General features: G+C 51.5%; 9 protein-coding genes across 9 annotated transcripts; 5 read left to right on the top strand and 4 right to left on the bottom strand.

The window, feature by feature from the left end:
• Nucleotides 1-855: 855 nt before the first annotated feature.
• BKA58DRAFT_412912 (dynamin family protein-like protein) lies at nucleotides 856-3,211 on the bottom strand (the record flags this gene model as incomplete). The annotated part of the gene is made up of 4 exons (XM_046172388.1): nucleotides 856-2,198; nucleotides 2,241-2,579; nucleotides 2,636-2,864; nucleotides 2,912-3,211. The coding sequence occupies 4 exons, from the start codon at nucleotides 3,209-3,211 to the stop codon at nucleotides 856-858; spliced, it is 2,211 nt and encodes a 736-aa protein (XP_046023518.1).
• Nucleotides 3,212-6,156: 2,945 nt separating this feature from the next.
• On the top strand, nucleotides 6,157-7,760 carry BKA58DRAFT_388769 (uncharacterized protein). The gene is made up of 2 exons (XM_046170688.1): nucleotides 6,157-7,049; nucleotides 7,100-7,760. Exons 1-2 carry the CDS (start codon nucleotides 6,196-6,198, stop codon nucleotides 7,323-7,325), a joined length of 1,080 nt encoding a protein of 359 aa, XP_046023517.1. The 5' UTR covers nucleotides 6,157-6,195; the 3' UTR covers nucleotides 7,326-7,760.
• Nucleotides 7,761-8,430: 670 nt separating this feature from the next.
• Nucleotides 8,431-11,679, top strand: BKA58DRAFT_319788 (helicase SWR1; the record flags this gene model as incomplete). Its single annotated transcript, XM_046167736.1, has 3 exons — nucleotides 8,431-8,512; nucleotides 8,594-11,399; nucleotides 11,451-11,679. The coding sequence occupies 3 exons, from the start codon at nucleotides 8,431-8,433 to the stop codon at nucleotides 11,677-11,679; spliced, it is 3,117 nt and encodes a 1,038-aa protein (XP_046023516.1).
• Nucleotides 11,680-12,737: 1,058 nt separating this feature from the next.
• On the top strand, nucleotides 12,738-13,770 carry BKA58DRAFT_430740 (HPP family-domain-containing protein; the record flags this gene model as incomplete). Its single annotated transcript, XM_046173069.1, has 2 exons — nucleotides 12,738-13,007; nucleotides 13,063-13,770. 2 exons carry the CDS (start codon nucleotides 12,738-12,740, stop codon nucleotides 13,768-13,770), a joined length of 978 nt encoding a protein of 325 aa, XP_046023515.1.
• Nucleotides 13,771-14,166: 396 nt separating this feature from the next.
• Nucleotides 14,167-16,722, top strand: BKA58DRAFT_388763 (ATP-binding cassette sub-family F member 3). The gene is made up of 3 exons (XM_046170687.1): nucleotides 14,167-15,091; nucleotides 15,142-16,283; nucleotides 16,334-16,722. The coding sequence occupies exons 1-3, from the start codon at nucleotides 14,498-14,500 to the stop codon at nucleotides 16,458-16,460; spliced, it is 1,863 nt and encodes a 620-aa protein (XP_046023514.1). The 5' UTR covers nucleotides 14,167-14,497; the 3' UTR covers nucleotides 16,461-16,722.
• A 179-nt stretch (nucleotides 16,723-16,901) lies between these two features.
• On the top strand, nucleotides 16,902-18,670 carry BKA58DRAFT_213500 (CTLH/CRA C-terminal to lish motif domain-containing protein). The gene is made up of 3 exons (XM_046166088.1): nucleotides 16,902-17,191; nucleotides 17,247-18,056; nucleotides 18,107-18,670. The coding sequence occupies exons 1-3, from the start codon at nucleotides 17,141-17,143 to the stop codon at nucleotides 18,542-18,544; spliced, it is 1,299 nt and encodes a 432-aa protein (XP_046023513.1). The 5' UTR covers nucleotides 16,902-17,140; the 3' UTR covers nucleotides 18,545-18,670.
• Nucleotides 18,469-19,972, bottom strand: BKA58DRAFT_213423 (uncharacterized protein). The gene has a single exon (XM_046166086.1). It carries the CDS (start codon nucleotides 19,868-19,870, stop codon nucleotides 18,797-18,799), a length of 1,074 nt encoding a protein of 357 aa, XP_046023512.1. The 5' UTR covers nucleotides 19,871-19,972; the 3' UTR covers nucleotides 18,469-18,796.
• Nucleotides 19,973-20,040: 68 nt separating this feature from the next.
• Nucleotides 20,041-21,659, bottom strand: BKA58DRAFT_388761 (succinyl-CoA ligase subunit alpha). Its single transcript, XM_046170686.1, has 7 exons — nucleotides 21,349-21,659; nucleotides 21,267-21,295; nucleotides 21,081-21,207; nucleotides 20,965-21,027; nucleotides 20,891-20,916; nucleotides 20,759-20,841; nucleotides 20,041-20,706 (listed from the first exon to the last, which is right to left on the bottom strand). Exons 1-7 carry the CDS (start codon nucleotides 21,504-21,506, stop codon nucleotides 20,206-20,208), a joined length of 987 nt encoding a protein of 328 aa, XP_046023511.1. The 5' UTR covers nucleotides 21,507-21,659; the 3' UTR covers nucleotides 20,041-20,205.
• Nucleotides 21,660-21,696: 37 nt separating this feature from the next.
• Nucleotides 21,697-23,377, bottom strand: BKA58DRAFT_364550 (ribosomal protein L5 domain-containing protein). Its single transcript, XM_046168850.1, has 3 exons — nucleotides 23,039-23,377; nucleotides 22,298-22,987; nucleotides 21,697-22,248 (listed from the first exon to the last, which is right to left on the bottom strand). The coding sequence occupies exons 1-3, from the start codon at nucleotides 23,275-23,277 to the stop codon at nucleotides 22,125-22,127; spliced, it is 1,053 nt and encodes a 350-aa protein (XP_046023510.1). The 5' UTR covers nucleotides 23,278-23,377; the 3' UTR covers nucleotides 21,697-22,124.
• Between the last annotated feature and the right edge of the window lie 94 nt (nucleotides 23,378-23,471).

Raw genomic sequence — 23,471 nt, 5'->3', positions numbered from 1 at the left:
GCGTAGCCTTGCGGATTTTGGAGGCTGTAAGGTTCCCAAAATAGACTAACCGCAAAGCCATGGTTGCCACGGGAAAACCCTGCAGACGTTACTGAGGAGCTAGTGTAGGTCTCACTTCAGGTTACACCGATCTGGATAAAGTGAAGATTTCTTGCCTCTTCCTTCTGTCCTGACATCACCATGCTTCTACGTCGATGGCGCGGAATACTGCACCTCCGTAGTCAGTCACCTCCATCTCGTTACTGTGGTCAGCTTTAGGAGGAGTGTTGAGGACGCCGCGCCGCTCGCAATGCATGGCAGATGCCTAGAGAAACATCCGATTTCTTTCACTTTATCACAATAGTCGAACTTTCCACATCGCTGTCCATTCCGGCAACTGTCGTCAGTCTTCTCACTACACCATGCTTTAGTTTTTTGTACATGACGTCTAAATATACAGGTCGCTGAAAGTTCTGTATAGTTGCAGCTCATATCTGTGGTGATCCTTTTTGTGACTTGGTGTGTGAGGCTATGAAATCCAACAGATATCATGACACCCCGGAGTTTCCCTTTGTCATTATATCAATCTTTAGCTTTCTATCGCGTTACCGGCAAATTGCGACAGGTTCGATATCTTCTTCTTCTATAAGCTGGTGCTTGCGAGAAATGTCAGACTAAGGTATAAATATGACGAGCAGTACATGAGAGGCTTTGTAGGGTAAACTCAGACCTAGGAATGGCAGCTGTACATCAGGGATACTGGTGTAGTTCTTTTGGGTATCTAGAAAGTGCAGACATCCATAAATCTGCTTGAAGTAAAGTTTTGTAGTTTCTACATCGCTGAGTCCTGAGACGAGATGTGTCCTTTTGACATAGCTAGCGCTTTAGCCCGCCCATAGCCTCTCTGAACGTCTCTAGACCTTTCTCTAACATGTTCTTTCTGGAGTCTAGATAAAGACGCTGCTGCGTCGTTTCGGGAGGTTCAGCAGCAATGAATTCGACCTCTTTCTCTGTCATCTGCGTCACAACCAGAGGTGATAGAATGATGTCAGGGAGGGGTTCGACCAGGTGACGCTCAATGACAGCCTTGGTCACGGCGTTGACGAAGTATTTCATCTCATCTTTGTAAAACGCGCGCTCAGTATCGAGAGCATCCTGGCTTGAGAAGACGTCCATATCCGGCTCTATCGCTTTGTCCATAGCCTCTGTGAGCTTACCAGGGTCAACGTACTTTCGCAACTTGTCCTCGCAATCATATATGCTGACTTCTGAGGCTTTTGAAGCTTTCTTTATGATCTTTTGATGCTTTCGCTGACGCATCTTTTGTACGGTGGTGGTGAAGTAGTGGTTGTATGTGGTTGGGTGGCGGTCTTTGTCTTTGAGGATCTTGTGCAGTTCTTCTTTCGCGCCAGTAAGGGCCTGGGTTAGAGCACTATCTACGTAGAGAGTACTAACTCTATCTTTAAACTCAGATGGAGCGGCAGCTTGGAGAACCGTATCGATGAACTCCTTACAAGCACTCGCAATTGTGCCGACATGTTGAGAAGCGATGTGCTCCCATGGCTGGGACTGCTCCCAGAAAAGCTGTGATATCAGCATTGGCTGAAACGTGCCAGGAAGCTCGTAGCCACGAGAGCGCTCCAGGGTCTTTTTGACCCACTTGATGGCTTCTTGACGCGTAAGCTTTGTGGGCTTAGGAAGGAACATGAGCCCTGGATGTTCTTCGAGATCTTCAAGCTCTTTCTGCGCTTTTACATCCTCTTCGATTTCTCGCTCTTCGTCACCGGGTCCGGCTCCGAATGCGTATTTATGACCTCTCAAGCGCATATCGGTGGCGAAGTTGATGTTGAGGTGTTGGACCACGGCTCGAAAGCGGCGAATGTTTTCAGATGCATCAACAGCTGCGTCCATATTGATTGGTCCGAAGAATGACGACTCGTAGTAGCCCTTAGTAGCAGAATTCAGGATGTCGCTGATGCGCATGCTGATCTTCATCAGAACCATGCGCTGCTCATGAGTGGTGTTACGCCTGTCACCTAGCTTCCCAATCTCTGTAATGGTACCCTGAAGCTTGCTGATCATTTCGTCCTTCAAAGAAGGCAGCTCCTTGATCAAATGATTGAGCAGCACTTGACTGAGACGCTCGCACAAAGAATTGATTCCAACACACTCTCGAGGCAGATCCGCGTAACGACCCTTGCTGAAGAACAAGTCCTCGTCTTCGTTGCGTTATTCAAAAGAAAACTTCATTTGATGATCACCACGATTCTTGAGTATGTGCCAACCGCGCTCCAAGTAGATGTCTTTGTTCTGAGCCAACTCGAGCAAGATCAGCTCATTGTCAGTGCCTTCACGGAGGAAGTCAGGCTTGGTGATGATACCAAGGGTACGACGGCCCTGCTCGTCGATCTTGCGACAGTGGTCGAGAATGATTTGATTGGCGTAATCATTCTTTGCGCTAACCACTGCCAAGATGATGGTACGTGGATTTTCCATATACTCCTTGACCAGGTTCAAGATCAGCTCTTTGTCGGTCTCTGTCTGTGCTTTGTTGGTTGCATGGATGAGACCTGGAAGGTCCACAAGAGTTCTGATCATCACTTAGTACACGTTTAGCATATTGCTTAAATTACGTTCAGCTGAGGCCTGGCTGGACCGGTGATTTCGATCGATAGTACATCACGAGAGAATGCCCTTGAATTGATCCCACCTACGGCCCCCAGGCCCATCGCTTGTGTCGCCTCTTCGATTACATCTGGAAGCTGGCAGAAGTCATTCATGGACTTGCTGAACGATTTGAGCTTGGCTTGCTCTGACTTTGGGCGAAGCTTGTCTGGAGTGATCGTGATTGTGCTGGTGGACGATGCAGAACGACGGAGGATAATCTAGATTTCGTTAGCATGACACCTAGGGTGTTTGAGAATTTACTCACTTCAGTTGCAAATCGCGTGCACAGGTTTTCCTTACGAGGAAACGGAATCTCCGTGATAGCCTCAAGCACAGAGCTTTTACCAGATGACTGGTCGCCGCAGACTACGAGCTGGGGTAGTTCCACAATACCACTGAGACCTGTACGTCTCAGCTTGTCTACAATATCCATAACCTTGCGCTGATCTGCAGATTGTAAAGCATGTAGCGAGCTTGTAGTGACAGAGTCCGGGTCGATCGGCACCGTTGTGGTTGACATCTCGACGCCATCATACTCAGGATTGCTAGATATACCACTTGCCATATTGGCAGGCGAAACGTTTATGTAGGCAAAGCAGATAATGAAGAAGTCGAAGTGATAGAAAAGGAAGAAAGTAGAGCAAGTAACCGAGTGGCTGAGGTTCAGATCCAGAGAGGTTTCTGCAGTCAAGGCGAAAAATATAGACAGGCAGGTGTTGAGGGGGGAAGTAAACCTTCACCCCGTCGACTGTCCCCGAGAACCTGATAAGACTATCGAACTTTGAGCTACATTACTTGTTCCGCCATCTGTCTGGAATAGGAAAAATGCGATTAGTAATACCTCATTTGGACAACTGAACAGAGCACTTTAGAAACGTGGTTATCTTGCAGGATAAACCCCACTATATTCGTTTTGCAGTTCTCGGATTTCTCTGGATCCACGTAGCTAGCAGCTTGCATAATATGCATGACCACAGTTTAGTGCTCAAACGCTTCCAACCCCTCTGGCAAACTAGATCGTGCATTACAGGACAAAAAGTGCCTTCAATTAGCGAGATAGACCAAACAGAACTACGGCATAAGATGACCATCGGTGTTATAGGTCTCGCTCTCTATTCATTGGCACACCATTGTAGCCTTCCCCGATTGTTTTGCTTCTAGAGATGCTACATACTGCTACTAGAAAACGCAATCTGGTCTTGATTGGCTGTGGCATACAGCAAACAGGGCTTCTTGGCTGCCAGGACTCATATTCGCAACTTCCCATGGGTCTGCGTGAGAACTGAAGCCCATAGGCTCTAGAGTATAATTGGATTCATCTTGCAAAGTTTTGTTTCCCGGCCCGGAAAGGCTGTAGAGAATGGTAACCTCGACCGTATTCTTGTTGTCCAGGTACAAATTCCCAGTCTATAACACCCTCTGCAGCACTGATCATTGGAACTGGTCGTGTAAGTTGAAACATTGTGTTCGAAACTCTATCAAAGGAAAGAAAAAAAAAGGAAGAATCTGTACATCGGTAATACATGCACTAAGCGGTTTTAGCCTGAAGGTTTGACTCACACCATTCCAGCGATCGCTCACCGTAATCGAGAAATCCAAACGCGTATGTATGCGCGAAACGCTCATAGCAGCACGGCAGTACAGGTCGTGATGCAGCTCCGTCTGTTTGTTCCTACAGAAGAAGTTGCTAGACGTTTTGCAACTTGCAACAGGTCACCCCGAACGCCGTTGGGATCAACGTGGTGCTCTGTAGCAACTCCCCAAACGTAGGGCAAAGTTCGCCACCACACAGCTGTAAACAGGCAAATTACTTCCTAAACAGAACTGTGGTAGCCTTCCCGTAGGACATCTATCATGTTGGGCGTGAAGAATTGAAAAGCAGACGTTTCATATTCTGCTGAGAGTTTTCCAGGCAGTGCGAGCGACGAAGTGTTCTTGAAGCTCCTCCCAAAGTTGGTCATGATACCAAGAACCTCCAGTTCCGCCTCTAGGGTTGTAACACGTTTACGTATACTTAACCGTGGGGTATAATTAGAACCACAGCGATGAACTAAGCTCCTTCTGTGCCCTGCGCACGCGCCAAGTCTGCAATGGTCTTCCCTGCTGTGTTAAAGCTGCGTCCCAAACTTGGCGCGATGCAACATATGGAAATTTCTGCTGTAGCGCCTCTAGTAGTTGCATCGGCTTTCGTTTTGATAGACTCTCACAGCATTACAATACAATATTCGAGATGTGCTAGAAGAGCTGCGTAAAAGAAACAGTAGGTTTAAGAGGTCTGCTAGCCAACACCGATTCGTGGATGCATAAAACAAGAGGATCACGTGTCGCAGCTTGCAGCGGGGCGGGTAAACTAGCCGGTGTATTGCGAAGCGAGCGGCAATGCTATCCCATTTCGGGCGACTTGCGAACCTCGAGTTTCGCAACCCCCACGCTAGGCCTACGTTACCACTGCATCCTCTTGGCAGATTAGTGTTACACACTGAAGTCATCCGTGCAGAATAATACCGCACCATAGATTCGTTTTTAGAGGCTTGGTGTGCAATGCAAAGACTGGTTGTCCGCAGTCCTCATGGAGGAACATCTTGCGCCGGGTGGCTGACCTAACGTCATAATTAGCACGACCCGGTCGACATGGTCATATACTTGGCCTTGTTTCTGTTCGCCATTGATTTTCTGTAGACGCGATTCGTACGACCTGATGGAATTTGTTCAAACGAGGATCAACTATCATTTCGCTGATATTCAGCTTCTTGAATCAGCTCTGAAAGCAGCCCACAGAGACAGAGAGTATGAAAACACAGATGACGGAAATAGAGGGCTGGCCCGTATCGGACTTTTAGCAGTAGAGATGGCCGAGACTTATAACGCCATCGTCGTTGAGAATCTAACTATAAGTAAGTCTAGCATGATCCATATAGCCGAATCAGTATTGACTTTCACAGACGAGGCTAACTCACGTGAACACTGGTGGAAGGACAAGAAGGGTCGAGCGAGAGTGTGTGAATCATTAGGAATTGGGTCATACATCAAGCAGAGTGCTCGACAAGGAGACCTCTCGCCATCCACGGCTGTGCTTGATCATGCTCTCAGCGCCCTATTTGGAGCTGTCTGGCTGGATTGTGAAAACCAGGGCAAGAGCGCTAACGAGACGCGTAGCACGATTTCAAAGGTTCTACATCACATAGATGCAACTGTGAACGAGCCAAGATCTGCAGTAGACGATTGGAACGATATCCTCGTTGAGGGAAACAGTCTATGGAATCCGTTGATCAAAGAGACAACAGGCATACTCATGCTGGAGGATTGGGTGAATAATGCCACGGAAAACACCCAATCCATGGCGCTCAACTCGACTGGAGATGCACATGTGGGTAGACTAGAGTATGCAGATACTCGGTTATTTCTCAGCGACTATCCCATGTTCGGGGAGCAGACCCTATCCACGGATGATTTTGAAGGTAAAGTGGACGTAATTCAGCTACGTAACAGAAAACTAAATTCTTGGTAGTTCAGGAACAAGATTCAGCTACGCAGTCCGCTTTCTCAGCTATGAACATAATGAACACAAAGGACCCAAGGAGAAAGCAGCAGGCGATTCGACTGGTGGCTCATGAATGCAGGCCAGAAGATGCACAAATGGTCCTTCCAGATGAAAGATGTGCGGACAAAGGTGGATATCTGCGACAGACACTCGTGACCGGTTTCAAAAGAAAGCGAGAACAAAACAGCGAAGATCGAGCTACCTGTACCTACAACCATCTTCTCCAATCGGAGTGGCAGAAGCTGAGTAACATGCCAGAAGCAGAGCGGATGCAACTGGGAAGATTTCTAGAACACCCCGAGGTCGACCAGCTGGACGATAGCTCTCCGCCATTTCGCTTCTTGTATCTAACGATCGGTAGCTCGCAAACACTCATAGACTTCAGCGACCAATTGCGAGTTGCCAGAGATACACAAAATAACTCAGGGGAGCCTACCTGGTTTCCTTCAAGCATTTCGGAGACATTCGACATGATATGTCGCCTCGATTCCGAAGAAGCCACCTGCCTACTCCTGAGGCGCTATCATGCCATCAAGCTTTTAGAAGAAGAGAAAGAACATCACAGTATACATAACGAAGGTATAATCATTGAGACGCCAGAAACGATGATTACAGGAGGCCCAACTCAGATGGGAAATCCTGCTGTGATTCGAGAGGCTGCACTCATAGATAGGCAGACGTCAAAGATCAGGCCGGATGCGCAACCACGGTCAAAGGAATATCTTGCGATTCGCCGAAAAGTAAAACGAATTCGTCAGCTAGCAAAGCGCCTGCAGAGATTAACCGACCTTTACGGCATAGGTATACTTGCTCTTCTTCCATCTGGGCCATCATTCTCAGGCTTCTCCTTAACTGATACCATGTGAGTAGAGTGCGGCTTCACGATCCTCATGAGCGTACTGACACGATCAGATTGCTAGCTATGACCGAGCAACGCTTTAGTCTATTCACTCGGTTGCTACATCAGGAGCAGGGTCCTCTTCTAAAAGGGCTGAGTGAAGCTGTCGCACCAGCTTTGACAACACTAGCAACGTTTCGTCTTGGATATCAGACAGAGTTTCCCTTTCACAACACGGACTTGATGAGACTCAGAGACGTCCCAAAAGCTGCACTGAACTTACAAATCAGCTCTCCATAGCTTGGAATAGCTACTCAAGATGCTGCAATCGCTGCCTTCTCTCGGCTTTTGGCAAGGCTCCATACCTACTGGGCAGCACTCTGAACTCCACAAAAGCCAATCGCTGATGCATCTTGCGGATAGTACTGCGGAGTCGAACACTCTGACATGCAAGATCTTGAAACCTACACAAAATTGGCCTTTTTTGTCATAGTCAGTACGCGCCACTGGGTTAGGAGAAGGGTCTGATCTCCGACAAGCAAAGCTTTGTTGGGCGTGATGGCGCCTCGATCGCAGGTCGCAGGATCCAGAAAAGAAAACACACAGTGCACAGTGAGCAGGCTAGCGCAGCTGAATTCACAGAGAACATTTTTCTAGCTGGGAGAGTTGCTCGAGCGAGGGAACGCATGATACGACTGCATTTGGTAACATATAGGCTTGATGCGCCGATTGAGTAGGTGTTCATAGATCACGAAACAAACGTCTTTGAGAAGATCCATGAAGCGAAGAAACGTTGCGAGAGGTATAGCGTTGGTGTCGTGTTCTTTGGCAATATTTAATGGCTCGGGCGGAATCCGAGAATGCCTGGAGAGATCTTCTGGAGTGAACATGGCTTTAGTAGTTAGCCAAATACCTCCAAGGTATAACAAAACTTCTTGCTTTACACATCTTTAGAGTTGCAGGTGATTGCGGGGAGAGATTCAGCGCTAGTCTGTAAACAGATGAGATGGCAACCTTAAAATTGATCACGTGCTACCGTCTTCAACACGCGACGCGTCTTCCCCACCCACATCGCACCCACATGGCAAGCTTGCAGTGATCGCTGTACATTTCCGGGCCAGTGTTGCACAGCAGACGCCGTTTGCGCACTTGTTTCTACGAGCCCCTGCAATCCTTGCTTCTCTGCGACCTTGTCCCTGAATTTGCCACCTGGGGCGTGAACGCGCGACGGGCTATCGGCGCAAAAGGGCCAGGGGTATCTGCCCTTCGATAATTAGTGCTTCTTATCATCTCACCCCTCCGTCGAGATTACAGTCTCTCGTTCAATCCATTCATCAGTGTTCGCTGCGCGCTCCTCGATCTCTGTCGCATTTTCACTTGCCTTTCCTTTCACCAATTCATCATAATGGCGCCCCGGCGATCAACCCGCAAGTCGACCGGTGTCGCGAATGACGTCGCCACCGCACCTTCGCCAGCGCTGACAACTGGTATGTGTAGGCCGACTTTGGCTCTCACTTTTGCTTAGGCAGTGACTGCTGTGCCTCAATCTTGCGCTAACGCGATTACAGCCCTGGCAGACTCATCCGTGGCTGATAGTCGCCACAAACAGAAGCGCCCTAGTACCTCTCGATCTTTCATCCCCGACTCTTCTGGCCACGAGAGCGAACCCATCGAGCCCGAGGTGCCTAAATCATCCGCCACCGCCCGCGGCGTGTTGAAAGAAGTTAGAGTTCCCGCTATGAAGTCCAAGAAGGCGCCCGCCACTCGCGGACGACTTGCAGGTCTCAACGCGCAACAAGCAGGACAAGAGAGTTCAACTGCCTCACCTTCCCTAGAGAACTCAGACTACGAAACACAAGGAACTAGCATCTCGACCACGCCAGCTGCGTCAGTCAGTCGTGGCAAAAAGTCCGTCCGTAGTCGGCTGAACAACGCTACGACGCCTTCGCGGAGCACCTCATCGAAACGATCTCGCAGTGCCGTGTCAGACTCCGACGCTGACTCCGACAATTTGATGCTCGATATGGACGCTGAGATTGCTCTTCAGATGCAGTTGGAGGACGAGGGGGATGCGCCATACAGCAAGCGCCAGAAGATCGAGGACGACGAGGATGAAGACATGCTATCCGAAGATGAACATGTGCCACCTTCGCGTCGCAAAAAAGCGTCTTCATATATCGGCAAAGGCAAGAGCAAAGCCGAAGCCGAGGAGGTCTTTAGCGATGATGATGCAGATTCAATGATGGCTGCTTTGTCGTCACCACCACCACCGCCGCCATCCCACAAAGGCAAGGGCAAAGCCAAGGCCCAGCCTTCAGCAAAGCGTGGCCGTTCTGCACGTTCTAGTGCGAAGAAGGCAAAATTTACAGAAGAGGACTTTCTCGATGACGAGGAGTCTGATGGCGGCGAGTTTCGCCCTGACGATGTGGATGACGCCGAGTCTTTGCTCAACGATGTGGAGACACCAATGGCTAGCGACAGCGATGAAGAGCCCTTGATGACGACAAGTGACCGTCTCAAGAAGATCGCTGCGGCGCGCCAACCGAAAGCATCTAGAGGTCGGAAGAAGAAGCTCACCCGAGGCGACAAAGACGAAGCAACTGATCGTCGGGCGAGGTATGCGCACATTGCGGATAAGTGGGAGCGGAAGCGGGCCATGAACCGGGAGCGCGCAGAACAACAGCACCCAAAGCTGAAGACCATGTGGAAGACCTTGGAGGATGTTCCCGTCCTGGAGGTTCAGAGGGCAGAACAGCCAGAGTCTATTACCCGACGATTAAAGCCATTTCAACTTGAGGGCCTTAGCTGGATGATTCGGCAGGAGAAGACTCACTACAAGGGTGGGCTGCTCGGAGATGAGATGGGTATGGGCAAGACTATCCAGGCTGTCTCCCTGATCATGTCCGATTACCCTGCAAAGCAGCCGACGCTCGTATGTGTCCCGCCAGTTGCTCTGATGCAATGGTCCAACGAGATCCGCGAGTATACAAACAATAAGCTCAAGGTTCTGGTATACCACGGTACGAACGCCAAGTGCAAGAAAATGTCGATCAAAGAGCTCAAATCCTACGACGTAATCATGGTTTCGTACAACTCTCTGGAATCGCTGCATCGTAAGGAAACCAAAGGATGGTCTCGCGGTGAGGACATCATCAAGGAGTCATCACCACTCCACGCCATCCACTACCACCGCCTTATCCTGGACGAAGCGCATAGTATCAAGTCTCGCAATACCGGTGTAGCTAAGGCTTGCTTTGCGCTGACTGGTGACTACAAGTGGTGCTTGTCCGGCACGCCAGTCCAGAACCGCATCGGGGAGTTCTTCTCACTTCTTCGCTTCTTGGAAGTTCGTCCGTTCGCCGACTACTTCTGCCGTTCCTGCAAGTGCGAGAAGCTGCATTGGGCCACCGACGACGACCACATGTGCGTTGCCTGCAACCACGGGGCTTCTGAGCACATCTCAGTGTTCAACCAGGAGCTGCTCAACCCAATTACTGGCGATGACCATAAGCTCCGCGAGGAGGCCCTGACAAAGCTTCACTTGATCACTGCTCGCATCATGTTACGGCGTATGAAGCGTGATCATACCAACTCCATGGAGTTGCCGATGAAGGACATCATCATTCACCAAGAGTTCTTCAGTGAGGTGGAGCGCGACTTCTCAACCTCGATCATGTCGAACTCTGCGCGCAAGTTCGACACGTATGTTGCGCAGGGTGTCATGCTCAACAACTACGCCAACATCTTCGGTCTCATCATGCAGATGCGGCAGGTCGCTAACCATCCCGATCTTTTGCTCAAGAAGAACGCGGCCGAAGGTGCTGGTAATGTCTATGTGTGCAACATCTGCGATGAGCCCGCCGAGGATGCAGTACGTTCTCACTGCCGTCACGAGTTCTGTCGCGCTTGCATCAGAGACTTCATGGAGACCTGCGAAGCCTCTGGCACGGACGCAGACTGTCCTCGCTGCCACATCGCCTTGTCTATCGACTTCGAACAGCCAGAGCTTGAGCAAGACGAGGACTCAGTCAAGAAGACGTCGATCATCAACCGCATCAAGATGGATAACTGGACTTCTTCTACCAAGATTGAGATGTTGGTATACGACCTCTACAAGCTTCGAAGCAAGAAGCAAACACTCAAGTCTATCGTCTTCAGTCAGTTCACGTCGATGTTGCAGCTCATTGAGTGGCGTCTGCGTCGTGCCGGTTTCAATACCGTTATGTTAGATGGCAGCATGACTCCTGCACAGCGCCAGAAGAGCATAGATCACTTCATGACCAATCCGGATGTTGAGGTTTTCCTCGTCTCCCTCAAGGCTGGTGGCGTCGCTCTCAACCTTACTGAAGCCTCCAGGGTATTCATCGTTGACCCGTAAGTATTGTGCTTAGCCATATCTTCCTATGGAATGCTAACAAAACGCAGATGGTGGAACCCAGCAGCTGAGTGGCAGTCTGCCGATCGGTGCCATCGTATCGGCCAACGTCGTCCTTGTGTGATCACTCGCCTCTGTATCGAGGACAGTGTAGAGTCGCGTATGGTCGCGTTGCAAGAGAAGAAGGCCGCTATGATTGCTGGTACCGTGAACAACGACAAGGTTGCCATGGACCGCCTCAGCCCTGAGGATTTGCAGTTCCTTTTCCGTGGTACTTAGTCGCAGGAGCAACTTCGCGTTTCCAAAAGAGTGTACATGACAGAGGGGTTTCGGGTTGTCGCATTAAATCATGAGGCGTTTGTCGGTCAGCGACGCATGGGATCGATCGATCTAGGGTAAAGACTTTTTCGTTTTACCACAGGCGTTACACACGGAGTGCAGTTTAAGCATAGGAATGATGCATAGCGCCTTCATACCTTTCGATACCTTTTCAAGTAGAGTTGTGCCTAGTTACATCACAGTGTAGTGCGCTGTCTGGTAACTACATTCCCCGACATGTGAAGTTTAGAGCTTCTGCTTCACCGCCTTCTCCCAGTCGTATGTGCTGTCCATACGCTCAGGTGAGATCCATGTAGGCTGCAGTCTAGCGTAGTAATAGCAGGGATGACGTAGCTCGTCCAACTGTCACGGGAACTTGCAGGTACGGCCAGTAGTACCATTTCATCCACCATGATACCTCGCGCAGCTCGTTGAATACGGCAGGAAATGTAAAATATTGCAACCTCTTACCTTTTATTGTGGTAGATTTGTTCGACGTCGGTTTTGGGTAGCTCGAAGGCTGCGACTGTCGTTTGCCCTCTGACTGTCATCCCATCGCTCCAGCCATACTTTAGGTACCTACAATAAACTTCCATCACTCAAAAAACATCTCAGTACCCTATTTCCAATACACAGAATCGCATCCGCGGAACCGAGGAGATGCTCACAAAGCCATGTTGTAGCGGTATTAATGGTACGTAATTTTACGTAAAGCCCAACTTGCTGCGCGTGGACCTTTACCTCAGATCGTCGCGCATGTGCAAGGTCAACGTCAGAGTAAATAGACATATTTGCGCATTCGAATGGTGCAGGAGCGGACAATGTACCGTTGTTTGACAGCTGGATCCGGGAATAAATGGCGCGATGATGGACTTAGCTTTGGGTTGCATGTTCGTGCTTTTGACGGTCCGCTCCCGGAACTTTGAACTTAAATATGTTGGAGCTGTTGATCTGATTTCTGTTTTACTTATCCATTCATATGGAAAGGCTTTGTTTGTTTTGTGTTTACCTTGGTCAGTATGAGTGCGTTCTCTGCAGCCAGGGAATGGGATCTTGATATCGATCGCTACCTCAATCGCATCATACCTCCTTCACCACTGCATAAGCTTCCGACGCCGGTGTCGAGGTTCCTTGGGTATAGAAGGGAAACGCGTCAAGATGTTGGGAACATACTTGGGGCGTTCTGGTCGTTGTTGGGCGCGTTCTGTGGTTTGGCAGTCGTAGCGGCAGTGTTCAACAACACGGGTAGTATACAATGGCATCAACCGCCAGCGTTGATCGCTTCATTCGTATGTTACTTGTGGCTGGTACGAGCGTGGTCTGTTGTGCTGACCGATGATCCAGGGTGCCTCTGCGATTCTTGAGTACAACTCTATACGCTCGCCACTCGGTCAACCGCGCAATGCCCTCCTCGGCCATGGAATCTCTGCACTCATCGGCGTCGGCATATCCAAGTTGTTCCAATATCACTCAGAATACGATTCGATACGATGGATCGCAGGCGCTATAGCATGCGGTTGCGCGTCTGCCGTCATGCTCTTGACCAATACTGTGCATCCACCGGGCGGCGCATCCGCGGTGCTTGCAGCAACAGACCCTGTCATCACAGCCATGGGCTGGTACTTCGTCGGCCTCGTTCTGTGGGGCACTACTCTTATGATTGCAGTTGGGCTGGTCATCAACAACATCCAGAGGCAGTTCCCAATATACTGGTGGACCCCGTTGGATCTGCGGAAAGCAAAAATTGGAGATGAAGAGGTGGTGCCAGATGCGACCGGCGGTTTAGAACGAAAGAAGAGTGCAGAGGAGCAACACTATGACTGCGAGAGGTACAGGATTGAGATCAACGGCGCCAGAATTACGTTACCAGACGATTTGAATTTCAATGCGGAAGAGACGAGGGTATTAGAAAAGCTACGTGAGAGATTACGAGAGAGGGTTGACGAGGAGAAAAAAACAGAAGATCCAGAAAAGGACGAACAGGATAGCGAAAGAAGTAGTGCTGAGTTCACTATGGTGCCGAGTAATAGTGGGAGCAGTCATGGTATATAGACCGCGCTTATCGCTGTTGAGGCTGGTGAAGATAAGAACTATGACGATCATCGCTCTCTCGTGGGGTATCCACAATGGTCAACAACCACACAGGTGATGCCTAATACTAACGATACTCTTAATCGTTTCGTAACTTTGATCGAAAACGGGGTTTGAGCAGCACATGTTCACCGCATACCTAAATATACATAGAAAGATGCGCACGGCGGACCTTTTCGTTGACGGGCACATGGCGGGACTTTTGAAGGCGTAAAGAGCATGTTCGTACAGAATATATGCACGACCAGTCTTTGCTTCGCCCAGCTCTGAACCTAGCTACCTGTCTGATGACTTACTATCCTAACGAAACATGCATGTAGCGGTGTCAGCCTCGAGCGTTGAGCGCCTTACTTGCCCTATGATGATGGTGGGGGAGCGCTCATTGGCCGTGCGCAGCCTTCGCCACAAGTAAGAAAATTGATTCACAGGGTCGCATTGTTTGACCGGCCCTGGACGTTTCTTACCCTCCAATCCTCTCTTTCTACATCACCTCCAGCGCTTCATCACTCCACTCGTTTTCACACTCGAGTGTCGCGCTTTGAACGGAATCCGAAACTGAAACCTTTGGGTATCGACACCTATCGATAAGAGACTTAGCGGGGCACAGATTGACGTTGATCCCAACCCTACGAAATTTCCTCCTCCCTCCACCACCCCAGAGTCTTCACCCATAAACCACTAAGACACCATGGTCTCCGCCTCAAAAGCTGCCCGCCAGGCGAAGCGCGCCGCCGACGGCGATGCGAAGCCCAAGAAGACGGCCACCTCCAAGTTGTCTTCCAAGGCCAACTCCAAGAATGCCTCCAAGGCCAACTCTGAGAACGGCGACGAGGCCGAGGACCTCGAGCTGAACGAGGAGGTCAAGAAGCTGACCATGCAAGAGGACAAGCACGGTCTGTCCGACCGCGTCACCACCGGTGTGCTCGCCTCGCTCGAGCAGTCGCGCGATGTCAAGATCATCTCTGCATCGCTCGTGTTCCACGGAAAGGTCCTCTTCAACGACTCTACCCTCGAGATCAACTACGGCCGCCGATACGGTCTGTTGGGTGAGAACGGTTGCGGAAAGACAACCCTGCTCAAGGCCATCGACAAGCGCGAGTTCCCCTTCCCAGAGCACATCGACATTTACCTGCTGAACCAGGGTGCCCCCAAGACCGAGCTGGGTGCCCTGGAGTGGGTTGTGCGCGAGGCTGAGAACGAGCTGGCCCGTCTCGAGAAGCTGGCTGAGGACATTCTTGAGAAGGATGGCCCCGAGAGCCCTCTTCTTGACGACATCTACGAGGTATGTACACGCCGGGTCAAAGTACAGGCACGTCACTAACCCTACACCAGCGTCAAGAAGACATGGACCCGTCCACCTTCCACACTCGCGCATCCCTCATTCTTACTGGTCTCGGTTTCAACAAGGTTACCATCAACAAGAAGACAAAGGACATGTCCGGTGGATGGCGTATGCGTGTTGCGCTCGCCAAGGCGCTGTTCGTCAAGCCCGCTCTGTTGCTGCTCGACGACCCCACTGCCCATTTGGACTTGGAAGCCTGTGTGTGGCTCGAGGAGTACATGAAGAAGTGGGAGCGCACCCTGGTTCTCGTGTCCCACTCCATGGACTTCTTGAACGGTGTCTGCACAAACATGATTGACATGCGTCAGAAGAAGCTCCTCTACTACGGAGGTAACTACGACACATACCACAAGACTCGTACCGAGCAGGAGGTCAACCAGACCAAGGCCTACGAGAAGCAGCAAGACGAGATTAAGCACATCAAGAAGTTCATTGCTTCCGCTGGTACTTACGCCAACTTGGTCAGGCAAGCCAAGTCTCGCCAGAAGATTTTGGACAAGATGGAGGCCGATGGTCTGATCGAGCCTGTTGCCGTTGACCGTGTCTTCACTTTCAGGTTCGCCGACGTCGAGAAGCTGCCCCCACCTGTGCTGTCGCTTGACGACGTTACCTTCTCTTACTCTGGAGACCCAAAGGACAATCTGTACGAGAACCTCGACTTTGGTGTCGACATGGACTCCCGAACAGCTCTTGTCGGACCCAACGGTGTTGGAAAGTCTACCCTGCTCAACATCTTCACCGGAAAGCTCAGCCCCACATCTGGTGTTGTATCGCGCCATACTCACTTGAAGCTCGGTGTGTACAGCCAGCACTCTGCTGAGCAGCTCGACCTCACAAAGTCTGCCCTTGACTTCGTTCGTGACAAGTTCCACCACATCAGCCAGGATCTTCAGTACTGGCGTCAACAGCTCGGTCGCTATGGTATGACTGGTGAGGCACAGACATCAAAGATGGCCACTCTGTCAGATGGTCAGAAGTCCCGTATCGTTTTCGCTCTGCTCGCTATCGAGGGACCCAACATGTTGTTGCTTGACGAGCCTACCAACGGTCTCGATATTCCTACCATTGACAGTTTGGCGGATGCCATCAACGCCTTCAGCGGTGGTGTTGTCGTTGTTTCTCACGACTTCCGGTATGTCCAATCTTACTCTTGCACTTGATGAACCTGCTAACAACCAACAGATTGCTTGACAAGATCGCGAAGGACATTATGGTGTGCGAGCACAAGACCGTCCGCAGGTGGGACGGAAGCATTGGCGAGTACAAGGGCCATCTCCGCAACAAGATGGCGTCGACTGGTGCTCTCTAAGCGGATTTTGGGAGTAGTTTCGCAAGTTGCATGCGTCCTTCGAGCTGTGGAACGCAGGTACAACAAAAGTAATGGCCTTAGAGCAGGTTTCAGGATACCTCTGCAGTAGGCCGGCAGCTCATCGCTACCTGCGTCAGTGTCGTTCTGCATGGGTAGAGGCATCTGGATTATGCGTTATGATGCATTGGGTCTTAGAGGAGTTTTAGAGTTGCCTTACGATCAGAATGATATCACATAGAAGCATGTATTGTTGTTTCCATCATTTTGGGTGCTGCTCGTGTTGCTAAAAGTCGTGCGTGTCGTCGTGACGATGTTTTTGTTCCTATATGTACATGGTACTTCTGATGGACAGAGGATGTTTGATATGCGTATAATCGAGGAGGATGTGCAGACAGCTGTTTTGAGGCTACGTGGAATGGGCATGTGGCTATCGGTACTTAGGTAGTTGAATGTTCGGCACGTGCCTATTGGTGAGCTATGAGCTGTGACGAGCACCCCCGCAAGCCTCCACCGTGATAGTGGAGCTGCGCATTTACACCGAGCCTCCCATCTTTCCACTCTCATACTATTACTCTTGGAGACGTTCACTCCTTCTGTATTTCATTTGAACCCGCAACAAACCGGGACACAGCGACTCTTACACGAGGCTTTCCCTTCCTTCTACTCGCTCTCTGCCCACCATGGCGGAGCTCACAAGCACGAAGCTCAATGCGGAGTCGCATCTCCTTCTCGTAAAGCATTCCCAGCTACCCAGATATACCTTGTTAGCTACTAACACGGTCGCAGGACCAACCCCTCCTCCGCATGCCCTACGAGCTCTCGCGGCGCAACTTCAAAAACGCCCAGCGCGTCATCGAACACTCGTCCAGCGCACTCACCACATCTCTAACCGCCGCCACCAAAGCCGCCTCCAAGAACACCTCCTCAGAAGCCACACTCGACTCTCTCGACACCATGATAAGCAAGATGCACAACCTCAAGCGCAAACTAGAAACCCTCCACGAAGAAGAAGCGCGCACCCACCGCTCCACAAAAGCGCGCTTACAACACCTGCAAGACCTTTACGAAATGCAAAGCCTCGTCGACGTCAAATACGATGAATGGTCTCGCACGCGCCTAAGCCGGTTACTCGTGGACTACCTGTTAAGAGAGGGGTATGCAGAGAGCGCGGCGTGTCTAGCGAAGAGCAAAGGGATTACAGAACTTGTGGATGTAGATGCATTCGTTGCGTGTCACAAGATTGAGAGGAGTTTACGGGAAGGTATGAGTACGACGTTGGCGCTTGAGTGGTGCAAGGAACATGGCAAAGAACTTAAGAAGGGGGGCAGCCTGCTCGAATTCGAGCTCAGGTTACAGCAGTATATTGAGTTGGTGAGGCAGGGGCACGAGGCCGGCTTGAGCGGTATGGATGGATTGGAGACACAAGATGACGGTATGCATGGAGTCAGCATAGGGGGCGGAGGTGGGGAAACGAAGTTGATGGAGGCAAGGGCGCATGCTAAGAAGTATCTGAGTACGAGTGGGGATTTTGAATTGATGAGGAGGGCGGCGGGCATGTTGGCGTATAGGCCGTGGGATGAGGTGGAACCTTATGCTGTGAGTCTCCCCAGACGGCGTATCTTTCGCATTTCTAATCGTCTTTCTAGTCTTTCTACTCGGCATCGCGATGGTCGCATCTAGCCGATTGCTTCGTCGCGACTCATCACACCCTCTACGCCCTGCCCCCGCGGCCGCTCCTGCACGTCGCTTTGAGCGCCGGTCTCTCCGCGCTCAAGACACCCGCCTGCCATTCCGCCTACACGCCCTCCTCCACAAACGCCGCTTCATCCACCACAACGGTATGCCCAATCTGTAGTACCGAACTCAACGAGCTGGCGCGCAACGTTCCCTACGCCCTCCATACCAAGAGTATCGTTGAAGACAGTCCCGTAGTATTGCCCAACCATCGCATTTACGGCTCCGAGAGACTGCGCGTCTTCAACGAGAAAGTTGGAACGGGAGAAGGCTTCGTGAGGGATCCGGCGGAAGGACTGAGCGGCAAGCAGTGGCCTGAGAGCGAGGTCCGGAAGGTTTATGTTATGTGATGTTTTGTCTCTCTTTCTTTCTTCTAGCGGCACTTGTATGATAGTCCGGTATAGCGTGGCGTTTTGGTATGGGTATCTGCTCGGTGTGGAATGGGTCGGCGTACCTGGTTCTTTCATGTGTAGATAGGTAGGACTTCAAGGCCTTGGGTATTGTTCTTAAGCTCAATGACCACTTTGCGCCTCAGCCACGAGCGTCTTTGTTCTCAACATCGGAGATTTTGCTCCATCATGCGCGCATCCGCCATCTCCAGCTCACTCGTCATCTTCATCCTCCTCGTCATCCTCCTCCAACGCCCTCTTCATTGCCTCTTTCTGACTCGGCAACCGCCCACCCCTCCCCACCTTGGCCTGCCTCGCCATCTCCTTCTCCTCATCACTATCCGCCACCAACGGAATCTTCTCAAACACGAACATGCGCGCTGCCCTATCCTCGCCCTTCCACCCCGTCTCCATCGCCCCCAGCGTCCTCACATGATGATACCCCGGATACTGGCTCCAATCAAACTGCCAGCTCTCCACCACCTTCAACCCCGCATGGCGCGCCAGATCCCTGATATTCCACAGCGTGTACGGCTCGCCTTCAAAGAGCGTGACGATAATCTTGCCACCCATGCGGAGGAAGGGGCGGATGGGTTGCTGGGGCGGGCTGCCTTTCTTGTTATCGTCTTGGTTCCGGAGGATTTGTAGCCGCCGTTTGGGATTCGAGGTGTCGAGGCAGGATTTAAAGAAGGATACCAAGAGGGCTTGGTTGGCGCGCACTTGTCTATTCACGTCGGTGGATAGACCGCCTGTGTGCGGGAACATGAAGGCGATTGTGTCCCAGCCTTCTTCGTCGTTGTCATCGTCGTCGTCGCGGTTACACCGTAGGTGTTTGTAGCTGGATAGTTTTGTTGCGTCGATGTCGTGGTGGAGGGGGACGGGTGGTGTGAGGGACGAGAGCTCGGTTTGAATTTCTGGGAATGAGGGGTATTTGCTGTGGACGTCTTCTTCGTCGTCGTAGCTCGTTGCGGTTACGTTCGCGCAGCCGTGTTCTATGGCGAGGGAGCGCGTGAAGCTGAAGTCGCCTTCGCCGACGAGGAGTATGTGGTCGTACTCGCCGAAGGGGATTTTGTGCTTCCTCTTTGGGGGTTGTGTGTGGGCGGGCGTTGTTGTCGATGTAGCTGCTGCGTTTGGTGCGCTCATCTTCTGCTTTTTGTTCGCCGGAGTTTTTGCCGTGGGTTTGGAGTCGGCCGCTGCTTTCGCGTTCTTTTTGTGGAATGCAAAGATCTTCTTCTCGCCTTCGCGCTTGAGCTCGCGACGAGCGCGCTTTGTCTTTGTCTTTGACATGTCGTTGCTATATTTGCGATTGGAGAGAGTGCAATCAATTGGATGCGGCTCGGAGGTTTGCGGGGAACTTGACGAAAATGATTAGTTTGGGTCCAACTCAGGCAGGGTTCAGGATCTGCATGTGAAAAGAAGGCTGATGCACAACAAGACGATACCTGAACATTACTCAGGGTAGTCTTTGTGGCAGGCCAAACTGTATTTAGAGAAGAGGTAGTCTGAAGATGCACACATGATGGATTGCTCTTATGACTAAAATGTACAATGGACCTAATGCAGCAGCCGCACTATGCAAGCCGGCACGTTCAAGCAGTTCAATGAAACATCGTTACAACTGCTTATATCAAGTCGCGCTTGACGAACTGGTCGTAGAGAGTTGATCCAAGCTTGGCGGGGGAGCGCTCAACAGTGACACCAGCAGCCTCAAGCGCGGTGATCTTGGAATTGGCATCACCCTTTCCACCACTAACAATAGCACCGGCGTGGCCCATTCTCCTGCCTGGCGGCGCAGAGATACCGGCGATGAAGCTGACAACGGGCTTGTTGGCAGTGTTGTACTCCTTCAAGAAGTCTGCGGCATCCTCCTCGGCGGAACCACCAATCTCACCAATCATGATGATGCCGTCAGTTTCCTCGTCCTTCAGGAAGACGTTAAGGCAGTCGATGAAGTTGGTTCCGGAGAAGGGGTCACCGCCGATACCGACAACGAGTGACTGGCCAAGGCCGGCTTGGGTGGTCTGGTTGACGGCTTCGTATGTGAGGGTTCCGGAGCGAGAGACAATACCGACGCGGCCGCGCTTGTGGATGAAGCCTGGCATGATACCAATCTTGCATTGACCCTGTTCAAGTCAATATCACATCTCGATTGAAAGACGTAGGTAAAGAACGTACGGGAGCGATGATGCCGGGGCAGTTGGGGCCAACCATGCGAGACTTGTTCTGTGTCTTAAGCATGTCTGTGATACGGACCATGTCTGCGTCAATCAGTATCTGTGCCTCGTTGACCATATCTGTGTTTCATACCGTGTTGCGGGATACCCTCAGTAATACTGTCGGTTGTAAGTTTCCAAGTATCCAAGTTTGATATGTACACCTACGTCACAATCAGAGGAACCTCTGCGTTGATAGCCTCCTCGATACTGGCAGCAGCGACCGGCGGGCTACAGCTCTGTTAGAACGCATGGTCTGTATGCGGCTGTGGGGTATGGCGTACGGAACGAAGATGGCAGTAGCGGAAGCCTGAGTCTCCTTCATGGCCTCTGCTACACTCTTGAAGACGGGCAGTCCAAGGTGCTCGGTACCCGCCTTCTTGGGGTTTGTGCCTCCAACAACCTTTGTGCCTGTCGCCCTGTCAGTCCTCCCCCTCACAGGATTATATTAGCGGGTCCGTTGCGCATACCGTATTCAATGGCTTGTTGTGCGTGGAAGCTGGTCCTGCATTAGCCCCTCTTCCAACCACGTGCTCTTGCAGTCGCACTCACGTTCCCTGCTTTCCCGTGAAGCCCTGGAACAGGACCTTGGTGTCGCCGTTGATGCGAAGGTTCTTAATCGTCTCGGCGTACTGCGAGGAAGCGGTCGCATACTGCCTGGTAGCGGCCTTTGAGAGCGCAGAGCGCATCGGTTGCCGGATTGCCTGCATCGTGACGGGTATGGTGGTCACGGAAGCAACTCTGGGGTTTTTGGAGGGTATCGCGGGTCGGTTTAGTGGTGGTTAGCGGTCTGAGCGAAGCTGCGACATAGCGGGAGTTCTTCGGGGGAGCTTGGCCAACCTAAAATCTCGTGCCAGGGTCCGTCCGCGCCCGACAACTTCACGAAAATAACTCGTCTATCGAGGACACATCCCGATAGGTTGCAGTCTCATGTCGAGATGAAGAGTCCGAGCATAGAGTTATACAGACATTCTGCTTGATTTGCACATTCCCAGTACTGTGCTTCTGAACATGGTGTTGCTCGCGATGTTTTCAAGCCGCGTTTCTCAACATTCAACTATGTTGCACTGCATGTTTCGCAATAGTAAGACATTCGCGACGCGCATACATTGTGATAATACAGAGTCCGATTTCGTGCTTCATCTTGTCTAAATCTACAACTGTCCATCTTATTCTCATTCTTCGTTGCGCGGTGCACCAGGGTCTTTCTTTGACTCCGCGGAATCAAAATGCGGGATGGATACATGCGATGAATGCAATGTATCGTAAGGCGTATATTGTTCTTACATGTTCTACACAGTTTATACACAATAGTCGGAGATCTGCATTTAGTCGTTGAGCTTGCCGTAAAATGGGATTCCAATGGATTGGAGGAGTAGACGTGCGTCCTTGTTGTTGGTGGCATCGGTTTGAATGGTGATGTGGCAACCGGGAATCATCTTTGGTGGGTATCTGAACTGTGTCAGTCGGAGTATAGATTACTAGAGGAAAGCAGACTTACGCATCATAGTTGACCTCAATCTCCGGGAAGAGGGCAAGTTGGTCTGGGGTGAGACCAAAGCTCATGTTACCGTGTCCGTCTCCAGACGAACCTGGTACTCCTTTCCACTCCTTGATCCTTGGCAGGACCACATCGATGAGTTTTGCTAGAAAGTGCTCCGCATCTTCCCGCTCCATCTTGGTCGTCACCGAGACATATCTGCCCGCACGCAAGCCCCACCCAACGACATTGTGTCTCGCCTTGTGCGACACGGCTCGTACATTACTAATGGCCTGCAGAATCATACCTGCAACGTGCAGATTCCCGCTGTTCTCCTGCGCTTCTGGCACCATGGAATGGACTGTGACACCGGTGATTTTGGGAATGTTGCGGAAAGTGCGGGGCTCTTGAAGCAGCCGGAGTACCTCACCCTTACCTCGTGGAGGCCTGAGGGGGCGGTTCTTGAAGTACGGGGAGTCGCCGGTCCATTCCCGCAGTCTTTGCTCCGTCTTGGGAGCGCGGTAACCGGGAGGGTAGTGTTGATATGTGAGGGTGAGGAGATCGGATGCGATCTTGCTCTGGTAGGTTTGCTCGAGACGAGACAGACTGAAGGGTCCAGGCTGGAAGAGTCGCGAAGAGGGATCCGACTCGGGAGGTGGCTGATGGGGGTGGAGAGGGCCGCGGTAGTATTTGGGGGATCGGTATTGGTATCTGATATATATGAGCCTGTGTTTCTGCTGGTGCATGCTTCAACGCCCGTACCTGCTTGGCGGCAGCTGCTTGTTTCCTCTCCTCCGCAGCCTACTCCGCGCTACGGGGTCGTAGTTCTTTGCCAGTTCCTGCGATGGCGGCGGGACCTCGAATGATGATGCGTCTTCAATTTCTTGGACTGCTTCGGACGAGGCATTGCGGCGGCACAGGGGGACCGCCGCGCGGATGGCAGGTCTGGTGTTGTTGCAGAGGGCCGTGGCCGTGCGGAATGGCAGCTCGCGCAGTGCCATGGGTGAGTGATGCGGCGTCGTCGTGGGTACGGGCCTCAGAGCATGCGACAGCGTCTCGAACGGACTTTTCCTCGGAATACGCTATACGCGAGACGCGAGGGCGGCAGGGATGGGCGGTTCTAGGGTCCGCGGCTAGCCAATAGGGCTACCCCACTCGTCCGCACCTGCCACTGCTCCAGGGCGGACGTCAGCTT

Source organism: Alternaria rosae (assembly GCF_020736505.1).
Source record: "Alternaria rosae strain MPI-PUGE-AT-0040 chromosome Unknown BKA58scaffold_7, whole genome shotgun sequence".
NCBI classification, from domain to species: domain Eukaryota; kingdom Fungi; phylum Ascomycota; class Dothideomycetes; order Pleosporales; family Pleosporaceae; genus Alternaria; species Alternaria rosae.
This window is presented reverse-complemented; position numbering and strand designations above follow the sequence as displayed.